Source organism: Diospyros lotus, chromosome 15 (assembly GCF_014633365.1).
Source record: "Diospyros lotus cultivar Yz01 chromosome 15, ASM1463336v1, whole genome shotgun sequence".
Taxonomy (NCBI): Eukaryota; Viridiplantae; Streptophyta; class Magnoliopsida; order Ericales; family Ebenaceae; genus Diospyros; species Diospyros lotus.
Window position 1 is genome coordinate 31,003,186 of NC_068352.1, and position 24,756 is coordinate 31,027,941.

General features: G+C 35.7%; 3 protein-coding genes across 4 annotated transcripts; 2 read left to right on the forward strand and 1 right to left on the reverse strand.

Moving 5' to 3' along the window:
• Positions 1-1,366: 1,366 nt before the first annotated feature.
• Positions 1,367-8,436, forward strand: LOC127792508 (ras-related protein RABB1c). Of its 2 annotated transcripts, XM_052323016.1 has the most exons (7): positions 1,367-1,478; positions 1,570-1,775; positions 2,529-2,668; positions 2,916-2,998; positions 7,212-7,416; positions 7,570-7,638; positions 8,070-8,436. In XM_052323016.1, the coding sequence occupies exons 2-7, from the start codon at positions 1,730-1,732 to the stop codon at positions 8,160-8,162; spliced, it is 636 nt and encodes a 211-aa protein (XP_052178976.1). In that variant the 5' UTR covers positions 1,367-1,478; positions 1,570-1,729; the 3' UTR covers positions 8,163-8,436. The 2 variants fall into 2 exon arrangements, with proteins under 2 accessions (XP_052178976.1, XP_052178977.1); XM_052323017.1 differs by lacking the exons at positions 1,367-1,478; positions 1,570-1,775 and adding an exon at positions 2,182-2,337.
• Positions 8,437-10,484: 2,048 nt separating this feature from the next.
• On the forward strand, positions 10,485-17,966 carry LOC127791832 (glucose-1-phosphate adenylyltransferase small subunit 2, chloroplastic). The gene is made up of 9 exons (XM_052321957.1): positions 10,485-10,814; positions 11,893-12,189; positions 13,946-14,215; positions 14,338-14,517; positions 16,308-16,411; positions 16,521-16,632; positions 16,821-16,919; positions 17,033-17,152; positions 17,613-17,966. Exons 1-9 carry the CDS (start codon positions 10,566-10,568, stop codon positions 17,727-17,729), a joined length of 1,548 nt encoding a protein of 515 aa, XP_052177917.1. The 5' UTR covers positions 10,485-10,565; the 3' UTR covers positions 17,730-17,966.
• On the reverse strand, positions 17,895-23,803 carry LOC127791831 (uncharacterized). The gene is made up of 5 exons (XM_052321956.1): positions 23,587-23,803; positions 21,617-22,920; positions 21,421-21,496; positions 19,976-20,171; positions 17,895-18,514 (listed from the first exon to the last, which is right to left on the reverse strand). The coding sequence occupies exons 1-4, from the start codon at positions 23,683-23,685 to the stop codon at positions 20,013-20,015; spliced, it is 1,638 nt and encodes a 545-aa protein (XP_052177916.1). The 5' UTR covers positions 23,686-23,803; the 3' UTR covers positions 17,895-18,514; positions 19,976-20,012.
• Between the last annotated feature and the right edge of the window lie 953 nt (positions 23,804-24,756).

Sequence of the window (24,756 nt, forward strand, 5' to 3'; positions counted from 1 at the left end):
AAAGGAAAGGCGGTTATTGGGGGCGAGTCCAATAGGACTACAGCCAAGGGATAGTGGTGTACGGAGACACGTCCTAACTTTAAAGATCCTAGTTAGTGATTTGATGAGGTTTGTAACAATGAGAATTTGTTATGTTATGGGCATTTGAGCCTCTTATTATTTTGTATGGTATTTGAGCCTAGAGTTATGAGATGTTGAGAATGTAATTAAATCTTATTTAAACTTCCGCTGCTAGAAATGAAATGAGTTGAGTTCAGTTTTGTTCTATATCATCTCTGTAATGACCTTCTTTCGAGTATTCGGAAGTGGGCCTTACAGTTAAAGTGAAGAAACCAAAACTAGTTATAACCCAAACTTAACAAATTCTATTGATGCAAAATCTTCAGTCGCATCAATTATAAAAACAAGTACTCTAATCACCGTTTAGAATCGTGAAGAACTCTAAAAAAAAATAGTTAGAGTTAAGGAGTGAATTTTATTTACCTTCTAACTTTAAAATTGACATTAATTTTAATAGTTTATATGTATTAATCATTGAGTAAATTTTTAATATTTTATTTAAGTTCTATTGTTGTTACTTATATACAACAATAAATTTGTTTGCAATAAGGGAACATCTTAATCTGAGTCTGTGAGTGACCTGTTAAGATGAAAATCAGTTAAGGACGTGGGTGACCTTTCGGACAACCCTTTAATGCTTAAATCAATATTTTTAATTCGAGTATAAAATACAAAGTAAGTAGAACTGTGATTAGTGTAAAGTTTTAAACATAGTTCAAGTGAAATAGGGTTCTTCTATTTATAAAGACGATGATACTGGAAAAATCATACATTTTAGTAAACATATATAATGTGCTTCTAGATGCACATTGGAGGTAGGTTTGATTTGTTTTTCATAGTTTTCTGTAAATAATATATGAAAATCAGGTCTTTCAAGATTTATAATCTCTCGAAAGGGTCTCTTGCACTGTTTGGAGAGAAGTTTCCAAGTTCAGATAGCCTGTAAGAGTCTTTCAAATATAAATTTACTTGTTGCCAAGCGACTTATGAAAGACTTCTGGAAGAAGTCACTCGTCCCCTCAATTTAAGGTCTCTCAGTTCTCTTGATCTTCTGAGATACTTTTAAATCTTTTTATTTAAACAGGATGGATATTTTTTTTTATCCTCATATCATAATTACTCCACTTCTTAAAATTTTTTTGTTTGAATTTTCTATTTTTTATTTTATCAATAAGTTTATTTTTATGTAAATTTATGAATTTTAATTAATTTTTGTAATGTTCTTATAATTATTACTTTATTTATTCTAATAAATAATAAATGAAAATTATTTAAAAGTCAGAATACAAAGCTTACTTCGGACGGGTGGACATCTAGTTGTTATTACTTAATAAGAAGAAGATTGTTGCTTATTAGAAACAAGCTGGAATAGGAATAAAGAGCGAAAGGGGAAGCGTTGCCAACGTTTTTGTCAAGCGGTTCTCTCTCTCTCTCTCTCTCTCTCCCCCTCTCCCTCTCCCCGATCTCTTCCTGTTCAATCCTTGGTAATACATATACGTATACGTGCAGATTACGTGTATCCGATCCGATTCCGATTCCGAATCTTCATCGGTCCAAATCCATCGGTTGTTTCTCCGGCGAGATCTGGTGCCGGACACTATTCCTACACGTAAGTTGAATCGATTTGGACGGTTTCGGAGCGGAACCGGAGAGATCCGAGTATCAAATCATGTCGTACGCTTACCTCTTCAAGTACATAATCATCGGAGATACCGGTAAATACTTTCTGTCGCTTGCTCTTCCTTGTGTTTTTTGTTTTTTTTTTTGTTTTTGGCTGACAATAGGATGTTTTGTTTAATAATTGTATCGTTATGTTTATTGGTGAACGGATCTGGAAGTTTGATGCGCTTGTTTTGATTTTTTGTTTTTCAATTTTTGGTGCTACGGTGTCTTGCAATGCTCGATTGATTGGTTTTAGCGATTTGCCAATTTTCGCGGATTTCTTTTTCTGCCGTTATGATCGGCCTTGTTGTATGTCGGCTTATGAATTAATGAATAGAATTGGTGGAGTTCGTTGTCAACTTGCCTTTTCTATGTGGTTGATCGTGTCTATATACATGCAGGAAATATGCCATCTGTTGTTTAACTTTGGGAACCATATAATTTAAGTAAAGGGGATAATGGAAAATAATAGACAAGAGCAGAAAGGGCTGTTTGTAGCAAGAGCACTTATTCAGGAGTGTAAAGCAAACTTGGGCCAGATAGAGGCATGCCCATCACTCAATTTGAATTTAAAGGCAATTTGTGGAAGTAGAGCCTCTTGTCCTCTATAAGTTGGTAAATTTTTTCTTAAAGGCTATAGACATTTTGCTTATTGCCAAAAATTAAAAAAGTCCAATTCGTGTTAATCTTTTAGAAGTTATGAATTCTTATGGTGGAGTGTGGGATTGTTCTAATTGTTCTATTTGTTATGAGAATTGATTGAGTATTCGACAGTGCAACTGATTGGTTGATTTATTGTTCTACAGGGGTTGGAAAATCATGTCTTCTCCTTCAGTTTACCGACAAGAGGTTTCAGCCTGTGCATGACCTGACCATTGGTGTTGAATTTGGGGCCAGAATGGTGACGATTGATAACAAACCAATAAAGCTGCAGATTTGGGACACGGTTTGTTCCTATGTTTTGTCCTTTTCTACTGCTTACAAATATTCTACGACTCCTATTGACGTGTCTTGGTTTCTTCCTTGGATGCTTTATGAAAGATGTCAATATATGTATCATGGAGAACCTTAACTTCCACCCCTTGTTTGAACTCGTAGTTTAGTATCAGTGGAAAATATTTGTTGTTGTTCGTATATCTAAATATATGCTTACGCTAATGATTAAATCTGTAACTTTACATTATTCTTATCAGGCCGGTCAAGAATCATTCAGATCCATTACAAGGTCATATTACAGAGGGGCAGCTGGTGCACTACTAGTGTATGATATCACAAGGTATGACTTTTGTTTGAGCCTTCTTAATTCACAGAAGAAACCACCAACTAGCCTGTTATTCTTGAAAAAACACTGTTGGTTTAGTTTTTTATGAATTCATGAAACCGAGAACTCAACTTATCCTGCATTACATGCATATGCACGCCTTTATCTTTAGTATGCTTATTCAGGTTGCATTCTTTGAGAGAGAAGCATCGTCTAGCTTCCATATATTTGAAAGTTCTCTTTTGGATATCAATTTTGAAAGTTGTCCATGATTTGTTTGCATAGGGTAAATGTTAATGACTCATGCTAATTATTCCTCTTCATTCCTGGAAAAAAGGGAACAAATTGAGATTTTTGTCTGGCAGCCGCATTGGTTTCTCAGTTGTTTGATTTTCAAGGGAAAAGATATACTTAATTCCATCTGATGGTAGTCTGTATCATGCAGTTGTAAAACAGTTTTGAGCAACCTGCCTCAGGAAACAGTTCTAGTTTGAAACTCTTACTATTGTGTGTTGCACCTCATTTGGGATAAATTTGGAAATTGTTTGGCTGCAATATTCTGTCATGACCAGCTTGTTATTTTATTTCTATTTTTACTTATTTTGCTGAAGTAGTTAGTTATTGCTTTTATTATCTGATTATTCTTAGTTATGGAGTAGTTGGGAGGTAGTGGTTGGAGTAATTAAGGGGCAGTTTCTAGTAGTGGAGGAGTGGTAACTATTCTATAGAATTGTGGGCTGCTTATATATACATCCATAACCCTCATGGCCGGATTACCAATGTTATGAGTTATTAAGAATTTATTGAAGTCTCTATGTTCTCCCTCAATTCTCTCTAATTTCTCCCTCATTTCTGTCAGTTCTTCCTAATTTCAATCCATTCTCCCTAATATTCTGTTTGTTAGCCCCTCAATTCTTGATGTTTCTCCCTCAATTTCCAGTTCTATCTTCTAAAGAAGCATCAGTTAGGACTAGGGTCCTGACATTTGGTATCAGAGTAGTGGTTTCTTAGCTGTGATTTAGGGTTCCTACTAGTTGATTTTCGATCAGAACAAGGTGGTTATTGCAACAGTGATAAGCAATAGATTTTGAAGAATTTGGACTATGCAGGGAACTGAAGGAACCCTTGAGAGAATTCAGTCGCTGGAGAAAGTATTCAAGGAAGAGTTAAATAAAAAATTGGGCAACTTAATGATTATGATTTCAAAGAGGTTTCAAGTCAGTCTACCAGTAGAATTTCTTTCAAGTTCTACTATAGAATCGATTCAAGCAAACACTAGGGTCCTTCATCAGATTTTTGACTTACAAGAAGTTGAGGAACATCCATAATTGAATGACAAGAAAGGAATGACAGTTGTAGGAAAAATCATTGCAACACCATTGGAAGAGATATTGGTTGAAGATGGACCCTTGGGGGTACACCAGCAAGCAGGCAGTAAAAGATGTTTTGCCGTTGGAGAAGGCTACGATTACATCTACTCTGGATCTTGAAGATTTTAGGCCTGCTATTCTTGATAGAATGGGTACTCCATTACCTGAGGTCAAAGCAAAGCTAGCAATGGAGGATTAACTGGATAGAGCCAGCAAGGAGGAGGAAAAAGAAGTTAACATTCATCCTCGAATGGTAACAGACTTGGTTGATTGTTTAGGCACCATCAAGGATCCTGCACCCTACAGTCTAAGAAGGATGAATGAGATAGTAAAAGCAAGGATTAGTTGAAAAAGGTGTAACTAATGACCATGATCTCTTGGGGACAAGAAATCTTTTAAGGTGGAGGGAATGTCACGACCAACTTGTTATTTTATTTCTATTTTTACTTATTTTGCTGAAATAGTTAGTTATTGCTTTTGTTATTTGATTATTCTTAGTTATGGAGTAGTGGGTGGAGTAATTAAGAGGTTGCTACTAGTAGTGAAGTGGTAGCTGCTCTATAGAATTGTGGGTTGCTTATATATACAGCCATAACCCTCATGACTGGATTACCAATGTTATGAGTTTTCAAGAATTTATTGAAGTCTATGTTCTCCCTCAATTCTGTCTGTTTTTTCCCTATTATTCTCTCTAATTTCCCCCTCATTTCTGTTAGTTCTCCCTAATATTCTGTTCATTTCCCCTAAATTCTTACTATTTCTCCCTCAATTTCCAGTTCTATCTTCTAAGGAAGCATTAGTTAGGACTAGAGGCCTGACATATTCACTATTGTATATTGGAAAGAGGGTGGTGGGTGGGGGGAGGTTTAGAAATTATATGGATTGTCAATGTCATTGTTTCCATAGAATTGATATTCGACAACCTAAGGATGACTCCTGCTTACAAATATTTTAGTTATTGGATAATGACCACCAGATAGAACTTTGACAACCATTTATCTGGGGACGCCAACATATTAAACAAAAATGCGTGAAATCTAAACCAAATTGTGAAATTGGTTTAGATAACTTAGGTCCCGTTCTCTTTGTTGTTTTCATACCGTTTTCAATTTTTAGTTTTCTAAAATAGTAAAAATGTGTTTACGTTCATATTTTCAAAAACACATTTTAAAAAACAAAGAAAAATTTTGTAAAAAAAATTCAAAATAGCAAAAAGTCATTTTGGTTTTTTTTTCACAAACACACTCAAAATTTGCAAAACGCAGAAAATACTGCAGACAAAAAGAATGCATTTTTAGTAATATCAAAACATAAGATTGAAAATAAATTCAAAACTCAAAACTTAAAACTGAAACACGAAGAGAACAACCCCTTACTTTTTGGATCAGTACCCTTATCTGTTATTTCTGGACCATGGGATGAGTCTGGGTCTTTAGCAGGAAAGATTTTGAAAGTCTTAGTGCTGTGTTGGTACCCAGTTATGTTAGATCCCCTTATTCAATAATTTATCTGGCAATCGAATCTGCATGGAAATCTTTTTGCATTCCAAGAAAATGAATAATAATTGTAAGCCTTTATCCTAATAGGGATTGTTGACTACACAGAATTTAGATCTTTTACCATCTTTATCCATGACCATATCCTTTGTAATTTTATTATATTCCATCTCATGCTTAAGGGGCTTTCCACCTGTCTTTTTCTTTTTTTTGTATGACCGCACATCTACCATAACATTTTCATTTAAGCTATATTCATATTTTGCACATATTGGTACTTAATTGCCGAACATTTTAAGTCAAATAAAGCAGTCATGTAGCCATGCAATAAAATTTTCCTTTTTGTTTTAAAAAGGATTGTATGATCACATAAAATGCAAGATGCAGTTTTCCTCTTAACTATCATGACTGAGTAATATTTTTCATAATCTCTTCTTCTTTTTGAACACTTATTTTAAGAAACTTAGTGGGAAACACCCTTAAAACAAAAATAATTTTGTGGTCTTTTGTTATGTTTTTCTTCATGTATTGGCCATTTCTTAATGCAAAAGATTTCCAAATAAGGATAATAAATTAATGAAACTTTGTAGTTATATAACAAGTACCATTTGTTTTGATTGATAGTGGAAAGAGTAGGTGAGTCACCATCAACATCACAAACATTAATCCCACTAGGTCGGTTTTGGTAAGGTCCAATACATGAATTCTAGCTCCCCCATCAACTCTACCCATGATCATATCTTCCATTAAGAATGTTATATCTCATGTTATGTGTAGGAGTTTCTTTGGCCCCTACTTTGTTAAAAACTTCTTGTCTTCCATCCAATTGTTCCATGGGTGTGTCTATTACTTTTCTTTTCACATATCTAAGCCATTTTAATTATACCCTACCATTTTTTTGATAATCCAAGAGGAATCTTTTGCATCTTATTTTTGATAAGTGTCACTCTAACCTTCTCAATAAATATGGTTTTAGTGGGAAAGGTAGTATATTATGCTCGTATTTTGCAATGTTGGTATTTAATAACTTGCCATCTTAAACCATACAACAAAGATGGGCCTTCTAATATAACGTCCCTTTTAGTAGAAATATAATTATCTATCTGTTGCAAGATCTTCAGTTATGACATGCTTTCTTGTCAAGAGGAAAACAGAACAAGCTTATTATTATAGTGCTTGGTAGTCGAACAACTCATTTGGTTCAGCTTTTGGGTTGATCTGTGGTAACTCTTATAGTGTCATGTGGGATGACAATCAATTTGACTGATTGATCTGTTCAGCCATTGCTGGCATAATGTGGTGTCAACATGGCTCTGCTAACTGGCAGTGATAAAGGATGATTTTCATTGTTTTACCATTCAGGAGGGAAACTTTCAATCATCTTGCAAGCTGGTTGGAGGACGCTAGGCAGCATGCAAATGCGAACATGACAATCATGCTTATTGGGAACAAGTGTGATCTTGCTCACAGAAGGGCTGTTAGCACAGAGGAAGGCGAGCAGTTTGCCAAGGAACATGGCTTGATCTTCATGGAAGCTTCAGCAAAAACTGCTCAGAATGTCGAGGAGGTAATTATTATTATTTTTTTTTTTGGTACACACCTCAGCAAATATGATATTTTAGAATCTTTTATCACGAGATGTACTGCATTGAATTTAAAATCAAAACAAATTGTTTCTGGGCATTTCTTCTTGCCTTACTGATGGAGTTGTTCCATACAGGCATTTATACGCACAGCTTCAACCATATATAAGAAGATTCAGGATGGAGTTTTTGATGTATCAAATGAGGTATTTCCAGTCTCATGTTTTCTTCAGTAAATTTTTAGGAACTTAGTGCCCGTTTTTCAATTAATCTTTGTGGGTTTCAGCATATTATTCTGAAAGTTTAGGTTGAAGAAGCTATATAATGTTTTCATTTCAATAAGAAATAGGAGACGGACAACAATGTTATGTCAAGACATACGGTTGAGGTTTTCACATATTTAGTTATATAACCACTTGTCATCCGCCTTGTTTTCAGAAGGATCCCGGATGCAACTTTTCCCTTGATCTGTTGTTATTTAGCATTATCATAAAATGCTTCTTTGCATCAACAAAAACATGTTATATGGAGTAGAACCCGGACTGCTAAAAATTTTTCTCACGGCATCAACTAAACATGTTGGATTTACAGTACAACTTGGAGTACTAAAACTCTGGCTTTTTGTCACTGTTTGCAGTCTTATGGCATAAAAGTCGGGTATGGCGGCATTCCAGGGCCATCGGGCGGTAGAGATGCCTCCGCTGCTCCTGGGGGGGCCTGTTGCGGTTGAAAATTTGAACTTCACATAATCTGCGATTTGCCCGTCCAGTGGAGCATTTATAGGTTTCGATGTTCATTCGACGATCCAGAGCAATCAAATGTGTGAAAATATCAGCAGTAATTTAAAAACAAAAAAAATAGATATATATATCCCCATGTGTTTCTCCCCTTAATTCTTTTCATGATTTGTGTAAATTTGGCAGCTACTCTCTCTCCCTTTCTCTCTCTTTTTTTAACTTTCAGTTTCCAGAACTATAAAGTATTTGATTTATCTTTGTGTAGAAGCTTCGTTTTGTGTTTGAGATCTGTCTCTGCTATCTTTGCTTGGTTTGTCCATCATCTCCTGTGCGGGAAATTGTGTTGCTAGGGGCAGCTCATCATACAAGGCATATGCTTTCGTATTCAGACGCCACTGGTTTACCTACATTTTTTAATTATTACGCTTTCAAAAAGAGTTGGACAAGTGACATGACATGATATTGCCACCTTGAATTGACACTTCCGGTGAAACTTTCATTGATATGATGGTCATCAAGTGTCGATCAAGTGTTGGGCGACTATGAGCCCAAAGGTCACTTCAACCATTTTGTTTTTGCATCAGTCGTCACAATAATTGATATAATTCTTCTTACTTGTTCTGTCATGCATAGATATTAAGTTATTTGGCCTCTCATGTAACAAATAAATAGTACGTTAGGGTTATTAATAGGTCAAGATTTCAATATTTAGTTAAAGATTTATTTGTGATTTATTTTTATTGAAATTGAGGGTACGAGGGATGGGAGATTATGTAAAAATGATAATCTCAAGTTATTTATATTTTTTTATGAAAAATAAAAATAACAAAATGGGTTCATCAGCAGTTTTATTATATGTAATCATTTAATATTTTTTTATTTTTTTAAAATGCCTATCTTGGATTTTTAAAAAAATTTAAATTTTAAGTATGTTGTTCGATAAGGATAAGGGTATCAAGTGGTTGACTTTGATTATTGGAAATCATTAGTCCCGGTGGCCGGTGGCGACTGCTAGTACATTTATATATATTGGGTTTGGTTGGAAATTTAAGTTTAGATTTATGAAATTTGACTGTTAAATTTTATTAGTTTTTGAGTACGTTGGTTAATGGGAATAAAAGTGTTGGGTGTTGTCTCTAATCGCTGAAAACCATCACGATGGCTGGTGACGATTGCTAGTGCGTTTTTCAGTATTGGTAAAAATAAGATATATGAAAATCTGGCTTACTTTTATTTTATATATGTTAAACTCTTTTATCAGTTTCTTTAACTATGTTTTAATTAAAGAAATTAATTTTTTCTATTTTCTATTTATATATTTAAAACTATGACAGAAAATATATTTTTTGTCATGAAACTTGTCAAGATTTGACTATGCAATTGAATTGCATATTAATGATTGAACGAGAGTCTGTTATAAAATTTATTAAGACTCGGCTACAAAATCGAATAGGAAATTAATGATTAAACGACAATTTAACTGTGTATATTAAAAAATAAATATTTAATAAAATTAATAATATTATTATGTGATGTTATTAAAATATAAAAATGTGTCAATTATATAATTTATTGATATATTTTTTAATATTATATTATTTTAATTTCTTATATTATTTAATTTTTATCTACCTACCTAAAAATTTTGTCTCCGGCCCCTGGTTGGGTAATACTTGGAGAATTCTTTGATGCCACTGTTCTAGAGAATTATGGGGGTGTCCGTTGTCGTTTATGAGTTATAATTGAACTCTGAGTTGGCCCAAGGGATTCGCCTAACAAGATAAAATATAAAAAAGATTTATATAAATAAGATTTAAATTTTATGAAAATTTTTAATATTTAATATAAAATTAATAATTTTATAAAGCCAGGTTAGTAAAATGAATTTTTAAAATATTTTTATTTTTGGAAGCATATACGTGTGCGTGTCCGCGCGCGCACCCATTCTCAAAGAGGAACGGTGCGAGAGACGTCTGTCACAATCCTTTGCACGAGTCGCATGTGAGGCTATCAATCCTCGCTCGTGAAACGATATCTACTCGCCCGTAAGGTTTCAAAGCGTCCCCACGCAGATATATTTTCTATTCGATTCCGTTTCTGTTCAGTGAATAAAGATCTCAATCTCCCTGGTTGTCTTTAAAACCCGGAAATACCCTCCACAGCACGTCACCTTCTATCGAGGGACGAGGGATGAGATGGGAGTTGGCTATTCGGGGCTTAAAATAGGTTGCGGATGTAATTTCGTTAAAAGGGAGGGGCAAATACGGGTCCGCAAAATGAATATCTGATTTCGTTGTTGACATAAAATGGAGGCCAGCAGCACACTCTCTCACTCCAAAACCTGATCTCTCTCTCTCTGTGGAAGGAGGGAGCGGAGGTGGAGGTAGTGGACCATCATGGCGGCCATCGGAGGGTTGAAGGCACCGTACAGCAGCGCGAGCCTCTCCCGGGATAGCCGTGCGGCGACGGCGGCGTCTCGGCGGCTATCGTTTGCGTCGTCGTATCTGTGCGGCGAGAAAATCTCGCCGCAGTTGTATTCTCTGCGGCGCCGTTCCGAGTGCGGTAGGACTCCGGCCATTGTCTCGCCGAAGGCTGTGTCAGATTCGCAGAATTCGCAGACTTGTCTTGATCCTGATGCCAGCAGAGTAAGCTCCTGCTCTTGTTACTGATTAATAAATAATGCCTGCACTATAGATATATCTATGTTGTTGGATTTGGTCATGGTCGTATGCGCGCGATCCTAGAGCTATGTGCTTCCATTCATCTCTCACCTGTCCACGCAAGGAAGTAATAATTTAACGACATTTTGATTCCTTATCTCAGATCCAGTCGAGTATAATATTGTTGAAATTGGAACTGACTTGACTGTGTAGTTACAGATTCAGTACCTGCTTACTCTTTTATAAAATAATTACGTTGATTACCGTTTAGAAGTGGAGATCCGGATTTTCTTTGTTATTCATCGTATCGAATATCCAATAAAGCTTCAGTCTTCTACTGTTAATTGAACAGCACCACAGTATCTTCATGCAGACGGGACCATAAGCCTCAGCGTGGTTACATTATAACTTGTCCTGGAGAGATAGTCAGTTTTGGTTCTTGGCTTATTGCTTTTGGTTTTTCGTATTGAATTAACTTTATTTATTCTCCCTTCGCTTGCTAGGAAGGCGATGCAGAAGCCATACAAGGACTGGGTGAAACTCTGCTTCTAAAGCTATTGTGTGTCTTCTTCCTTTTCCTATGAACTTTTAGCTGTCAGATGCCTTACCCCATTTCATGGATAGCAGATCATGGGAGAAAAAAGTAGCACTTAGGATTATGTAAAATCTTTTCCCACAATTGCTTTTTTTCTTGTAAATTTGTTGCAGTTTTAATGATGTAAAGGAGATTAACAAGGAGGGCTTCTAATTAGTTACTGAATGCTTGTATTTCTAGTATCTGTGCTGATTTTGGCATGTTTTGTGGGGGCTCCTTATTTCTGGTACTTTATAATATTCCATGGCAGTCATTATGATGAAAAGGACTATATGTCGTCGTGTTAAGTAAAATCAGTTTAAATTTGTGTTAAAGTAAAATCAGTTTACATGGGCCCTGTTGCCTTTAATATATAAATTCTTCAAAAAAATATGGAATTTTATGCTCGTGCATTTTTGGAAAAACTGATCCTTGGAGACAAGTGACTACGGAAGGGAATGATTGAGTATTTTAAGAAAATCTTTACAGAGTGTCCTGGGAATTATACTTGGAGGTGGAGCTGGAACTCGGCTTTACCCTCTTACAAAGAAGAGAGCAAAACCAGCGGTTCCCTTAGGAGCAAACTACCGTCTGATTGACATCCCTGTCAGCAATTGCTTGAACAGCAACATATCAAAGATCTATGTTCTTACCCAGTTCAATTCTGCATCGCTAAACCGGCACCTTTCACGAGCATATGCAAGTAACATGGGTGGCTACAAGAATGAAGGGTTTGTTGAAGTTCTTGCAGCTCAGCAAAGTCCAGAGAACCCTAACTGGTTCCAGGTAATTTGGTTTCAACTCTGCATTCCAATCTTCTCACTTCTATGAGATACTACTCAAAGTCGAATTTCTTTAGGTTCCATTTTCTGCCGAAATTTTTACCATGCATTTGATTGATCAGTTTAACACGTTCATCAGGATGAAAGTTTAGAAAGAGGACCATTTCTCTCTCAATTGCTGATTGTTTTTGTCCTCTTTAATAAACTTGACAATTACCAAGATCCAATCACCCTGAAATTTTAAAATGTTCCTGCTTATAATACCTGCAAGTAACACTAAAGAGTTCACTAGTACTATTGGCCCTGTTAAAACATTTCTTTTCTTAATGCTCTTTCTTTACTAAAATGTGCTTGTGTTTCTAGCATTTCCTTTGTTTTAAAGTTGTGTTACTTACATAAAAGAAGGAAAAAAAAAAAAGAGAGAACATGATTCCAGTTATCTAATGAATTTTGTTGTACAGTGGTGTCTTGATGCAAGTAGTGGCTATCAGTATATGTTAGAAAAGTTACCATTCTTCTAGACTCTTTACTACATATCCTTTTCTACCTTTGTTTTAAAAATTGACTAAAGTATTTGATAATCAGCATTAAAACAATGTCGCAGAGGATGGTTTATACTCATGCCAAAAAAGGAAGCATTCATAGAGGATGATTCTTATTTATGTTGGATAAATGTGAATACCTAGAACTAAAATGATATAGGGAAAGTTATCTGCGCATCATTAATGTTCAAAAATCAGTGTTAGATATGGATCTTATTCTTCTTATTACTGTATTTATCAATGTTCTTATTGGATTTTACCCCCCTCCCAAGAAGGAAAAAATGTTTCAATGCCTTTGTATCTATGGCACATATGAATAAGTTTGCTGGGTTTTTTTCCCCCTTTCTTTTGTGTGTGTTTATCGGTTTTTTTTTAGTGATTTTGCTGGCAATGTGAAGTCAGAATTGAATCAATCAGTTGTATGGTACTCATCAACCTTGCCATCCTCTCAATGACTTTATTTTTTCTGATGCGACACAAATATAATGATGATACATTTCTGCAGCTGCTATTTGACATTATTGACCAAGTTTCCAGTGGTTGATTGAATCAGTAGCTTCCCTGATTTCTGTGAGATATACTTCTGTTTGCGCATATAGCTCTTACTCCTTTCACCATTAACTCCTATTTCACTGGCATTTTTTTTCTTAATTGCCTGCTAGTGCTACATTGAACTCTAGACAGCCATGAACTGCATGCAGTGTATGCCATAGTATGTCTCATTTCATTCTAGACTGTACCAATTGTTAGATGTTGATGTTGGTTTTTCTGCATGTGATTCTGTTGAGCATTAATTACTCCACCTTGACGGGTGCATTTGAGTATTATTTTGCCAGCATCATCCTGGGCAAACTTATTTTAAACCCAGTAGTGCCAGAGTTAATTGTAGTTTCTAGTTAACTCTGTTTTTAAATTTTGAGCATCGCCATGGAATTTTCCTTGTCACCTGCATGCCTTTTATTTGAAACAGCATCCTTCAAACTTGAACGTTTCTATTTAAATTATCATCTGCCTAGCACAAATATCTAATAGGATGTATCTCATCATAATCTCATTTTGGTTTCTTTTCAATCTGAAGTTTATGTACTCTGAAGCAGAATAGTCCCCCTACTAAAAAAAAAAGAGTGCAGGAACTCAGATCTTTCACTTAATGTCTTATCCTTCCTATTATGTGTGTTTGCTTATATCTTATATTAAATTCTATTTTATTGTTCTTAGGGTACAGCTGATGCTGTGAGACAGTACTTGTGGCTGTTTGAGGAACACAATGTCTTAGAATTTTTGGTTCTTGCTGGGGACCATTTGTACCGTATGGACTATGAAAGGTTTATCCAAGCCCATAGAGAGACTGATGCTGATATTACTGTAGCTGCACTTCCAATGGATGAAAAACGTGCCACTGCATTTGGTCTGATGAAGATTAATGAAGAAGGACGCATCGTTGAATTTGCCGAGAAACCAAAAGGAGAGCAATTGAAGGCTATGAAGGTTTTTTCTTTCACTTTTCTTAGAACTTTCTGTATATATTCTTCATCATTGGTTGTTTAAATTGGTGTGATTTTTTTTTTACAAGCCATTAAAAAATTGTTGCTTCTCATGTGTTGTGTTAGGTTGACACTACTATTTTAGGTCTTGATGATGAGAGAGCTAAAGAGATGCCTTACATTGCAAGTATGGGTATATATGTGGTGAGCAAAGATGTCATGTTAAGTCTGCTTAGGGAGCAGTTTCCTGGAGCCAATGATTTTGGAAGTGAAGTCATTCCTGGTGCAACTTCCATTGGCATGAGAGTATGTTTTTCTTTCTTTAACCTGTTTCTCTTCGTAGGCAATGCTCATTCTTATGTTTACTGAATTTACTGGGGTCATAAGCTTGGCCTATATCTGGACCTATATGAAGTGGTAGATTGCCCATGTTTAGACCACTTGCCGCAATATTATGCCATCCATAATGACAAGGAAAGGGAATCAATGGTTTGGATCTCTTTTAATGCATGATCTGGAACCTGGTAGAAGTATTTTATGTCATGCAGCTTGTGTAATGTGTAGATCAAGGTTGTTAAAATCGGGATTTTAAGTGGGATCGAAAAAGTGTCCATAAAATCGGATCGTAAAATCGAATCGTAAAATCGTAAGATTTTAGAGATAATTAAAAATACCCTTCAATTTTTGTAAATATATGTTTATAATAACATAATTTTGCAGAAAATAAATTAATATCTTTTAATAACCTGATTATTCCTTATTATAGTTCAAAAGATGATACTTCCAAAATATAGTTCAAAAACTAGCAGGTTGGTATAGGCAATTTAGAGGCAAAATATAGGTAATTTAGAGGTAAAATATAGCTTAAAATTCTTTTAGAGGATTCTTTCAACGTCTTCCATTAGATTTATGTTGCATTTTTTTCTTGATTTAACATTGATTAAATCAAGTAAAATCCCAATTTGGGGTTTGGTGGTCCATTAATTAATTACTTATTTGTCTTGATTTACTTATGCAATCAATGTTAAATCAAGTAAAAATTATAATTTAAATCAAGTAAATTGAAACTTATGCAATTAATGTTAGATGCTATGTGACATTGGAACTTATACAATCAATGTTAAATCAAGTTTCAATTTAGAGGCAAAATATAACAATTCATTGCATAAGTTCCAATGTCAGATGCTATGTGACATTGAGACGTTGGAAACATCCTCTAAATTGCAACTTAAATCAATGAAGGTCTTTGAATCGTAAAATCGTTTGGGAATCTCTAAAGCATAAAATCGTAAAATCGTATATGTAAAATCGAGATTTTATAGGATTTTATCCTAAATTGGATTTTACATGGGATTTGAATCGTTTAGGGGTCTTCAAATCGTAAAATCGTAAAATCGTACGCGTAAAATCGGGATTTTAACAACTATGGTGTAGATACTCTATGATTTTAGATATATTGTAAGTTACTGCTTCTGGACACCCATGAACATCCGCAGTTTAAAAGCTATTGAACTTGCAGATGGAGGTTTAAATGCTAGATTGCCAATTTTCTTGGGATTCTGCTCTTTAAAGTACTGGAATTAGAGTTTTTTTACAAAACTTAAAAAATTTCATTAAAAAAATCCTAAAATATAACTCCCCCTAAACTATTTCCCAAAATAGAACACCCCACACATGATGGGATACAGCTTAGAGAAGCCAAGGGACATATCACAGGAGCCAAGAGAGACTGCTAGCTGAGCTAACTGGGCCAGCAGTTCCCAACAATGAGCAGTTCCTATTTTGTGGTTCCAATGAGAACCGATGGCTTAGCCAGTTATTTTCCTCTGACTTCTTTGCCTTGTGTGATGTGACAGGTGAGGGGTGACATGTGGGAAAAGTTTTATTTTTGGAAATAATTTATTGAGAATTTTACTTGGGAATTTGTTTTGTGAGTAGTTTTAATGTTATTAAAAATTCACTGGAATTCAAGTCCTTTTGAAGACCTCTCTTCATTTTACTTCTTCATGCCTGCAATCCTTGAATTGTCTTATCTCTGCATTTTACTAAATCAGGTTTATAATCCTTAAAATCTATTTCCAATAACATGCCTATAGGTGCAAGCTTACTTGTATGATGGGTATTGGGAAGACATTGGTACTATTGAGGCTTTCTACAATGCCAATTTGGGAATCACTAAGAAGCCAGTGCCAGATTTTAGGTATCCTCAACCATTAGAATAAGCATATTTCTTCACCTTTTAATGTGTTGCAATCCTTGTAGCTCTTTTCTTAATACAAAATGTTGACAGTCTTGAACTTGTGCTACAGTTTCTATGATCGTTCAGCTCCCATCTACACCCAACCCAGATATTTGCCTCCTTCCAAGATGCTTGATGCTGATGTTACTGATAGTGTCATTGGTGAAGGTTGTGTAATTAAGGTAAGCAACTCGTGTTTGTCCATAAGTTTCAGTTGCCTTTTTAGGGTCACAAGTGACCTGCAATCCCACGTATCGGATGCTTAAATTGTTGTTACTCCTGTTGAAAGACAGGGAGGGGAGGAATAAGTCCTTAATGGAGCCTTAGTGTTAGATTAAGGTGACATTTTCTTTTCTCATTCCCTATGCAGAACTGTAAAATTCAGCATTCTGTGATTGGCCTTCGATCTTGCATATCTGAGGGTGCAGTTATAGAAGACACATTGTTGATGGGAGCTGATTATTATGAGGTACTAAAAACCAACTTCTTATTGCAATCCGTTGCTGTTCTTAAAGTCTTGTTCATGTAACTTATCAAGGTTGGTTTGGTTCCATTCTAAGCGTTGATTTTATCATCTCGCAGACAGATGCTGAGAGAAGATTCCTGGCCGCGAAAGGCAGCGTTCCGATTGGTATTGGGAAGAACTCTCACATCAAAAGAGCAATCATCGACAAGAACGCTCGCATTGGAGATGACGTGAAGGTTGTGATGCTAATCTTTTCACTCCTAGTTCTTATTCACCGCTCACAATCTTGCATAAAGTAATTTGAATTGGTAATTGCTTTGATAAAATCACTCGAGATTCAAGTCTATGAACTGACGCGTAGGAGTCCCCTTACAACAAAACAAAAGGCATAAGTATTATAAACATGGGTATCGTAGACTTTGAGATGACATTCGACTACATATCAAGCCTTTACTACACAAGTCGCTTGCATGAATTCTTTCTATTATAGTTTCATCTTCTGTAAGGGGCCTTATAGCGCACATATCACACCTTAATGTCTTGCATCCAGATCTTTTTTGCCCTATTTTACCTGTTTTGTTCCATACTCTTATCCATTTTCGTCTCAAAAATCTGTATTTAGAGGTCTTTTTCTCACATGACCAACCTAGTGCAAAATCAATTGATGATGCGTTAACAACTCGGTTACTACTGCAGATCATAAACCCAGACAATGTCCAAGAAGCGGCAAGGGAAACAGATGGCTACTTCATAAAGAGCGGGATCGTCACAGTAATCAAAGATGCCTTGATTCCAGGTGGAACGGTCATCTAAAACGTCTTTATATCTTCGTCCTCTACCAGTTGTGTTGGCTCCACCAGAGAAACAACAAAAAGCCCTTTAACATTCTGAGTTTGTTTGTGTAGCACCATATATATAAATAATATAATATCGGCTCTCAGTCTTGATGTACTTTTGGTAGCAGCAGCAGCAGAGAGGATTTCTTCTTTATGAGCCATCCTGTAAGGTCCTTTCAATAAAATTTCCATCTCAAATGCCTTTTTTTTCTGACATCGTTACCACTTACCATCACTCCTGTTAAAATAAATTAATAATTGTGCAAGAATTATAACATGTCAGGTTTTACATAATCATCATTGATTAAATTGCTGTTAGTATACCTTATAATGATGTTCTAACGTGGTACCTTCTAAACGTTAAATAAGTTTCCCCTCCTATGCACAGCAATAATGTAACAATTTTGAGACAAGAAATGATCATTAAAGTTGTGAAAATTTATCACTAACATGAGAACCAGCATTCCAGCAGCAGAAGGTGGAGGTAAGGTAATTGAAGCCTCAACCAGCCCACTTTCATATGATACAACATTTCATTTTTTTTTTTTCCTTCAGTTTCTCATCATTTAATGGGAACCAGAAACAGAAGGCAAAACGCATTGACCATTTCACAGTGCTACAACATCAGAAATGCTTCTGCTCTTAATCAGTTGCATGTAATGTATGCTTGCTTATCAGTGTGGAGGCGTCCTTCTCTTTAGATCTTCTCGTCCTTGCATTGTTGCACTTCGGAGGGCTAAATGCTGGTCTGGTCTGGACTTCCTGCATTCAAGAGTCAAACAGATAAGAGATGTTAACAGCCAGCGAGAGAGAGAGAGAGAGAGAGAGAGAGAAACCTATAGGATATCAAGTCCTAATCCTATTATGCAAGACCAGTTCCTTGAGTTCTTCCATAGCGATAGATAGATTGACAAAGAGGGTTACCAAATGGGGGTAAAAAGACCAAAATGTCCACGCCCACTTTGCAAATTTGCAAAGTGGGCCACCGCCCTGCTCTCTCCTCTCCCTCCCCATGGCCGCCGATGCAACCGCCGCCTCACCACTGCCTTTGCCTCGCCTCATCTCACAGACCATTGCTGCATCTTTCCTCTTTGTCAATTGGTTGGCAAGGCGATGGCGGCAAGGCAAAGGCGGCAGCGCTTGATAGTTGCATCGTGGCCATGGAAAGGGAGAGAGGAGAGAAACGAAGGCAGTGGCAGCGATTGCAAATTTGGATTTTGGATGTGGGCATTTTGGTCTTTTTAACCCCATTCGGTAAGCCCCTCGGGCAATGTAGATTAAACCCATGAATTCTAGTTCAGTAATCAATGTTTGTCTACAACCCATGTCTGGTTTGATGAGTTTTATGTTGGTTATGGACCATCTAACGCAACCTTATTTCTTTTTCGGAATTTGAGACTGGCTGTAAACAGGACTCCAACTTATACTTCTCAAACCAGTCTGGCAACATTCAACCTATTTTTCTTGCAAAATCTTGTTCGAACGAGGACAAAGATACAAGGATCGTTATTGTTAGAAAAGCTAATTTACGAGAGAGTGAGCTACCATTATTGATCAAATCATGAAATTGAAACGTGCCCGAACGACGACAGATTTGGAAAGGCAATGATGCAAAAATTCTGCACCTTGCATATCAAATACTAAATATTATTAGTTCACCATGAACTTAATAGCAACCAATCAGGCATTAGTTAGAAACAAAGAACAGACAGCTCTGTTCCTACAGGCTACAAAGGCACAAAAAATGACATAATATTAACAATTACAAAAAATGTTCGGACAAGATAAGGGAGTGATATATTAAACAACAAATTAATAGATAATAAATAATTTACATGTTCATGTCTATTTCTTCATCCTTTATATTACATCATAACAAAGCATCAAAAATTACTTTCCAGGTCATCCTTCATAAAAAATCACAAGATAGATTACATCAAAAATTAATTCTAGAATTTTATATTGACAAAGTGAACTTGTTTTCAGGTCATATTTCAGGGGTTATAAGTGAAACTATTTGCTAATATTTCCAAAACATATCTACTCTCATTATCACAATTTGATCAGTTAAAACTTGATGAAAATTATATTAGGAGACAAAACTATCTATCCCAGTCACACATCCTCTCCATCATTCCAAATACTTCATTGCACTGAAAGAAGCCCTGAGAAGAACAAAGGACCAACAAGACATTTGAATCTTTTACATAATCATAAAGTTACCTCCTGCTTTTTGAGTCAGTCATAACTAAAATAACTTCTAATCACTTTGCTGAGGATTCTTTGCTAAAATTTTCCTCCATTTATCCTTGAGGTCAACTGGGGTTCGAGTCCTTTCAAAAACATGACGACCAAATTCCAAAATTTTCCTCCATGGCAGATTTTTGTTGACCGTGGTTGAGAATTTCAGCACTCCTTCCTGCAGCATACCATTCCCTTAAGTCAGAAGGCTGGGAAGTGTGAATCAAGAGAAAAACAAAAGCACTGACATTTCAAACACTTCCAGTGCTTCCAATAGGTTCTTTAGAAGGTGATATGCTAATGATAAACTGCACAGCCTGTGAGGCATAACATTTCTCAAGAAGAGGCAAGGAAAAGAAAACAAGCAATTAAAAGAAGGAACATATCTATTTTGATACGTTTCAACATTACATATCTTAACAAAGAAAAAGCATACAAACCAACAAATTAGCACTGCAGCAGGTAAACACAAAGATGGGAGAAACTTTTAGATGAAGATAGAGAGTTACACACGTTTGATGACAACTGCCCAAAGTATACTTTGTTTTAGAAATCAATTTGCCTTTGCCAGCTCATTACATATCCTCAAAATGTGACTCCATCATGTTCTGTTTCCTTTAGAATCAATTCCTGTTGGATTAGAGAACTTCAGAACTGCAACACTAGAATTGTAGTTCAGATACTCCACAAAATCTTATTCCTTGTGAGTTTAACTTTTCATGAAATCCATTATAAATGTTTTGGCAATTTTCTTTTCTTATATTTGGTTGGACAGCCTAATTTGTGAAAACATGTTTAGCATTTTCTTTTATAACTTGAGTGTGTAGATCTTGTGTATTCCATTAATTTAAATTTCTGAATGATCTTCCACTAATGACTTGGGCCAACAGATGAGAAGGCAAGCTCAACTGATCTGGTCATGATTTTTCAAATTCACGGTTAACTTGTGCTATGGTCCTCAATTCTCAAAAGCAGAGTTAGTAAAGGGAAAAAGTTTTCCAAACTCATGCCAAGCATTTGCTTTTGGTTTGTGTTGGAAATAAAAACATTGATCAGTCCTTTATAACATAGAACTGCCAAAGATGGTGGAGAAGATATTTGGATGCCAACTTCATTTGGCAGTGATTAGGTTAGATCTGATTCACTTTCTGCTTGATTGGTGTTCTTTCAATTAAATCTCCCAAAATTCATCTTCAACAATGATAAGGTGATACATCAATCAGTCATATGAAAGCATGTCAAAGGCAAAAGTGCAGTAAGAAACTTCATAGATATTATTGGTGGAAACACAAGCTTTCACAAAAAGCACTTTCATAAGAATTAGCTGAACTTTCTTCTTCTTTAAATTACTTCAACTCAAAATAGAATGAGTTCTTCAACCTTCCACTTGTTTTAGTAAGGAGAAGAAGGGTACAGTATCCTTTTACCTTTAACATTTCTTCCTCTTCAGCTGTCCATGGCACTCTTTTGCGCTTCATGTAAAGAAGCATGGGGGGGCTTTTGCTGCAGATAAGAATTTAGATAGAGAAATGCATTAGTCACTATCTGGTCATATAATTTTAGTTTTCATCATGAATCCTTAAAAGAAAGACCTAAACAAATTGTAGAATATATGTCACTCACAGCTTTTCTTTAGATTTTCTGGTCACCTCAGTTTTCTCTTTGGGAGCCACATTGTTATATGGTTGAATAGATAATTTGTTTCCAAATCGCCGTGGGCGATCAACAATTGGAGACTGCACAACATTTATATTTTTCCTTTTACGGGACCTCCTCTGTGGTGAAACAGCCACATCGTCTCCACGTGATGAATCATTTTCTCGTCCATGATCATGCTGAATGGAGTCTCTTTCACAAGAAGATACAGCATTTCCTTGTCCTTGTTCCTGCATCTCTTCTTCTGCTTCTGGTTTCCTGATTTTGTCCTCCTTCACAATCTCTGAGTTGCTTAATTCTCCTCTGGCTGATATGTGAAGTACACCATATGCAGCTGTCTCTTTCACAGTGGAAGAAACTTCCAGAGGCCCCGCTTGCCCATCCTGTACAATTCTTTCATTTTGGTCGTTGCCAACTAGTCCTGAATGCCCTACTTGAGCGCCTTCGCCAACCTCTAATTCAGATTGGCATCCTATGCCTTCTTCCCTATAGCAAGCACCACTATCACCATCACCATAACCAATTGTAGGCCTTGAATGCATCTTTTTTCCAATAGCTATCTTACGCTGACTACCATCCTCAGGTTTTGCATGGTCCCTAGACCTGCCAGGCACAATATCATTTAGCACACTTGTCCCTAATGCTTTAGCACCTCCAGAAGGTAAAGTGCCTGTAGTGCACTGGGAGTTGAATCTTTCTTCTTGTTGACCCTTTTCCATTTGAACAGAATGTTTGTCGGGTTCATTTCCATTCAGCCTAATCTTCATATTGTCATGTTCTATGTCCCTTACAGCTGCTGATGGATTTGAGTTTGTTTGCCCAACTTCCACTGCCTTACAGCTCTGTGGTTCACCATCCAACATTCTTTTATCCAGGAAAACTGACAAATCTTTCTTTGCCATCATAGCCTTTTGTCTTGCTTTACGGGTGTCCAATGAAGCTTGCTTATATAAACAATAAGGGCAGTAGAATTTCCCCATACTATCAAACCGAGCTGAACACCTCATACACTCTTCATGAATAACTAATGGGCAGAAATTATCACTACAAGCCAATACCTTACCACTTCTGTTACATTTTATACAAACTTCCTTCTCTGTCCAATCCTTTTCCAAAATATCTTCTGGCCCAGATACATCCTGAGGCTCCAATCCACAAGCCTCCTCAGTGACAGCAACAGGCTCACCATTTCTACAGGGATCGGCCAAGTTATCATATGGCCTAGAAGTTACAAGTACTTCACCATCATTGTTAGGTTCAACACCACAGTCCTGTTAAAAAATGCAGGATGAAGATTTATGAGTTTATCAACTTATCTTACACAAATAATAACAAATATGCACAAAAAGTGCACACGCACATGAACATGCAGAAGCACAATGAATTTTACCAGTCACGCTTGGACATGGGCATTTCAGTAGCACTTATATGGGATTGGCAAAGCTGTTCCATGCCCCATCGACAAAACACATCAAAGTTCAAATAAAACGGTTTCCTATTCTAAAATGGAACTTCCACTGAGTCTAAAGACACAAATCCGTAGTATTTCTTTAAGCTACATCTGGAAACTAGTCCTCTCGCAATGATACAAAAATAAAACATCTCAAAAGGACATGACCATTTTCATGGATAACCATACCCAAAAAAATTATTCTTTATCAAAACTATCCACTATTCAGAATCTAGCCACAATTCCTCCATTTTCTTTTGTTATCATTCTTCCTTCATTTTCTCTAACCCTCCCCCCACCGAAAAAAGAAAAATGTTCCCTTTAGGGGCTGAAAGCTGACAAACCAAACAACTAAAGCCAAACTTCGCTCCAATAATTTCATAATACAGCTACAGAAACACATGAATTCAAGAAACAAGAACAAGAAACAAAATCAAAACCGAAACGGCCTTTCACGCCACACATAGACATGTATCCATGTACACACCTGGCCAACAGAGCTCGAATTATTGGTGGAAGATCGGAGAGAAAGCTTGGAGCGCTTTGAGGGCCTCCGCCTTCCTCCGCTGGCGCTTTTTCTTCTCATCTCAGCGAACGCCCGACTCTGTGACTTCAATTCCCTTCAGATGCGAAAGGAAACTGATTTGAATTTCGAAATTTAGGGTTTTTAAATGCTCCGGGGAAAGGAAACTGGAGGAGGCTAGACATGGCGATCTCCTTTATTTATACTTTATATTTATATCTTTGAAATATATACTTTTTTATTTTTAAATAAATAATTAACATTTATTTTAATAAATTAAAATATACTTTTAAATTTCTCAAAACAAAAAATAAAATTTTAAAAGACGAGATTACTATCAATTAAAGGTGTTTCTCCTAAAACACTTCTCATAATTTCGATTCTTTTAATAATAAATAAAAAAATTAAGTATTTTTAATAATAAAAAAATTACTATAACCAATAATTGTATCAATGTTTTCATTAATAATAATGACTTAAATAAAATAAAAGAAGTGATATGTCCACGTCATGGACAATGTAATCTAAGAATTATAATCTATGCCCAAAATAGTATCTCGTGATAAGCTTATAAATAATATATGAACAATTGTAATTGAATAATCTTAACAATTTTTTGTATATAATAATTTTTTTTTTTTTTATGATTTAAGTGTTTGAGTTTCGTCTTAATAATTTTAGGAATAGTGGCATTTTCACTCTCCAAATAAATCCAAATACGATCATAAGATATATACACTTGAAGTAGACATTCAGAAAATAGTTACCTTTCTCGTAGACTCCACATTTACATTATGCAGAGGGCGACAAGGTGCACCATGACCCTACCTCTATGTGAACGATTCGTCTTTCAACCTTACTATTGTCTTTTGACTAATGTTGTTTTATAGTAATAATTCTATTTTTTAAGGTGTTACAAGGATTTGAATATCTAATGCCTTTATTATTTTTTTATGCTTTATTGTTGTGTCATGTTCAGACTGTAATAACTATTTTTTTTAATGAGATATTGAATTAAGTATTAAAGAACATTCAAGTAGATTGGTTGGTATTTTTTTTTCTAGATCTAGATGTCATCAAGAGGTGTGTTAGAATTTAGAAAAAATGCATTTTTGTTTCCAATCTTTTGAACTT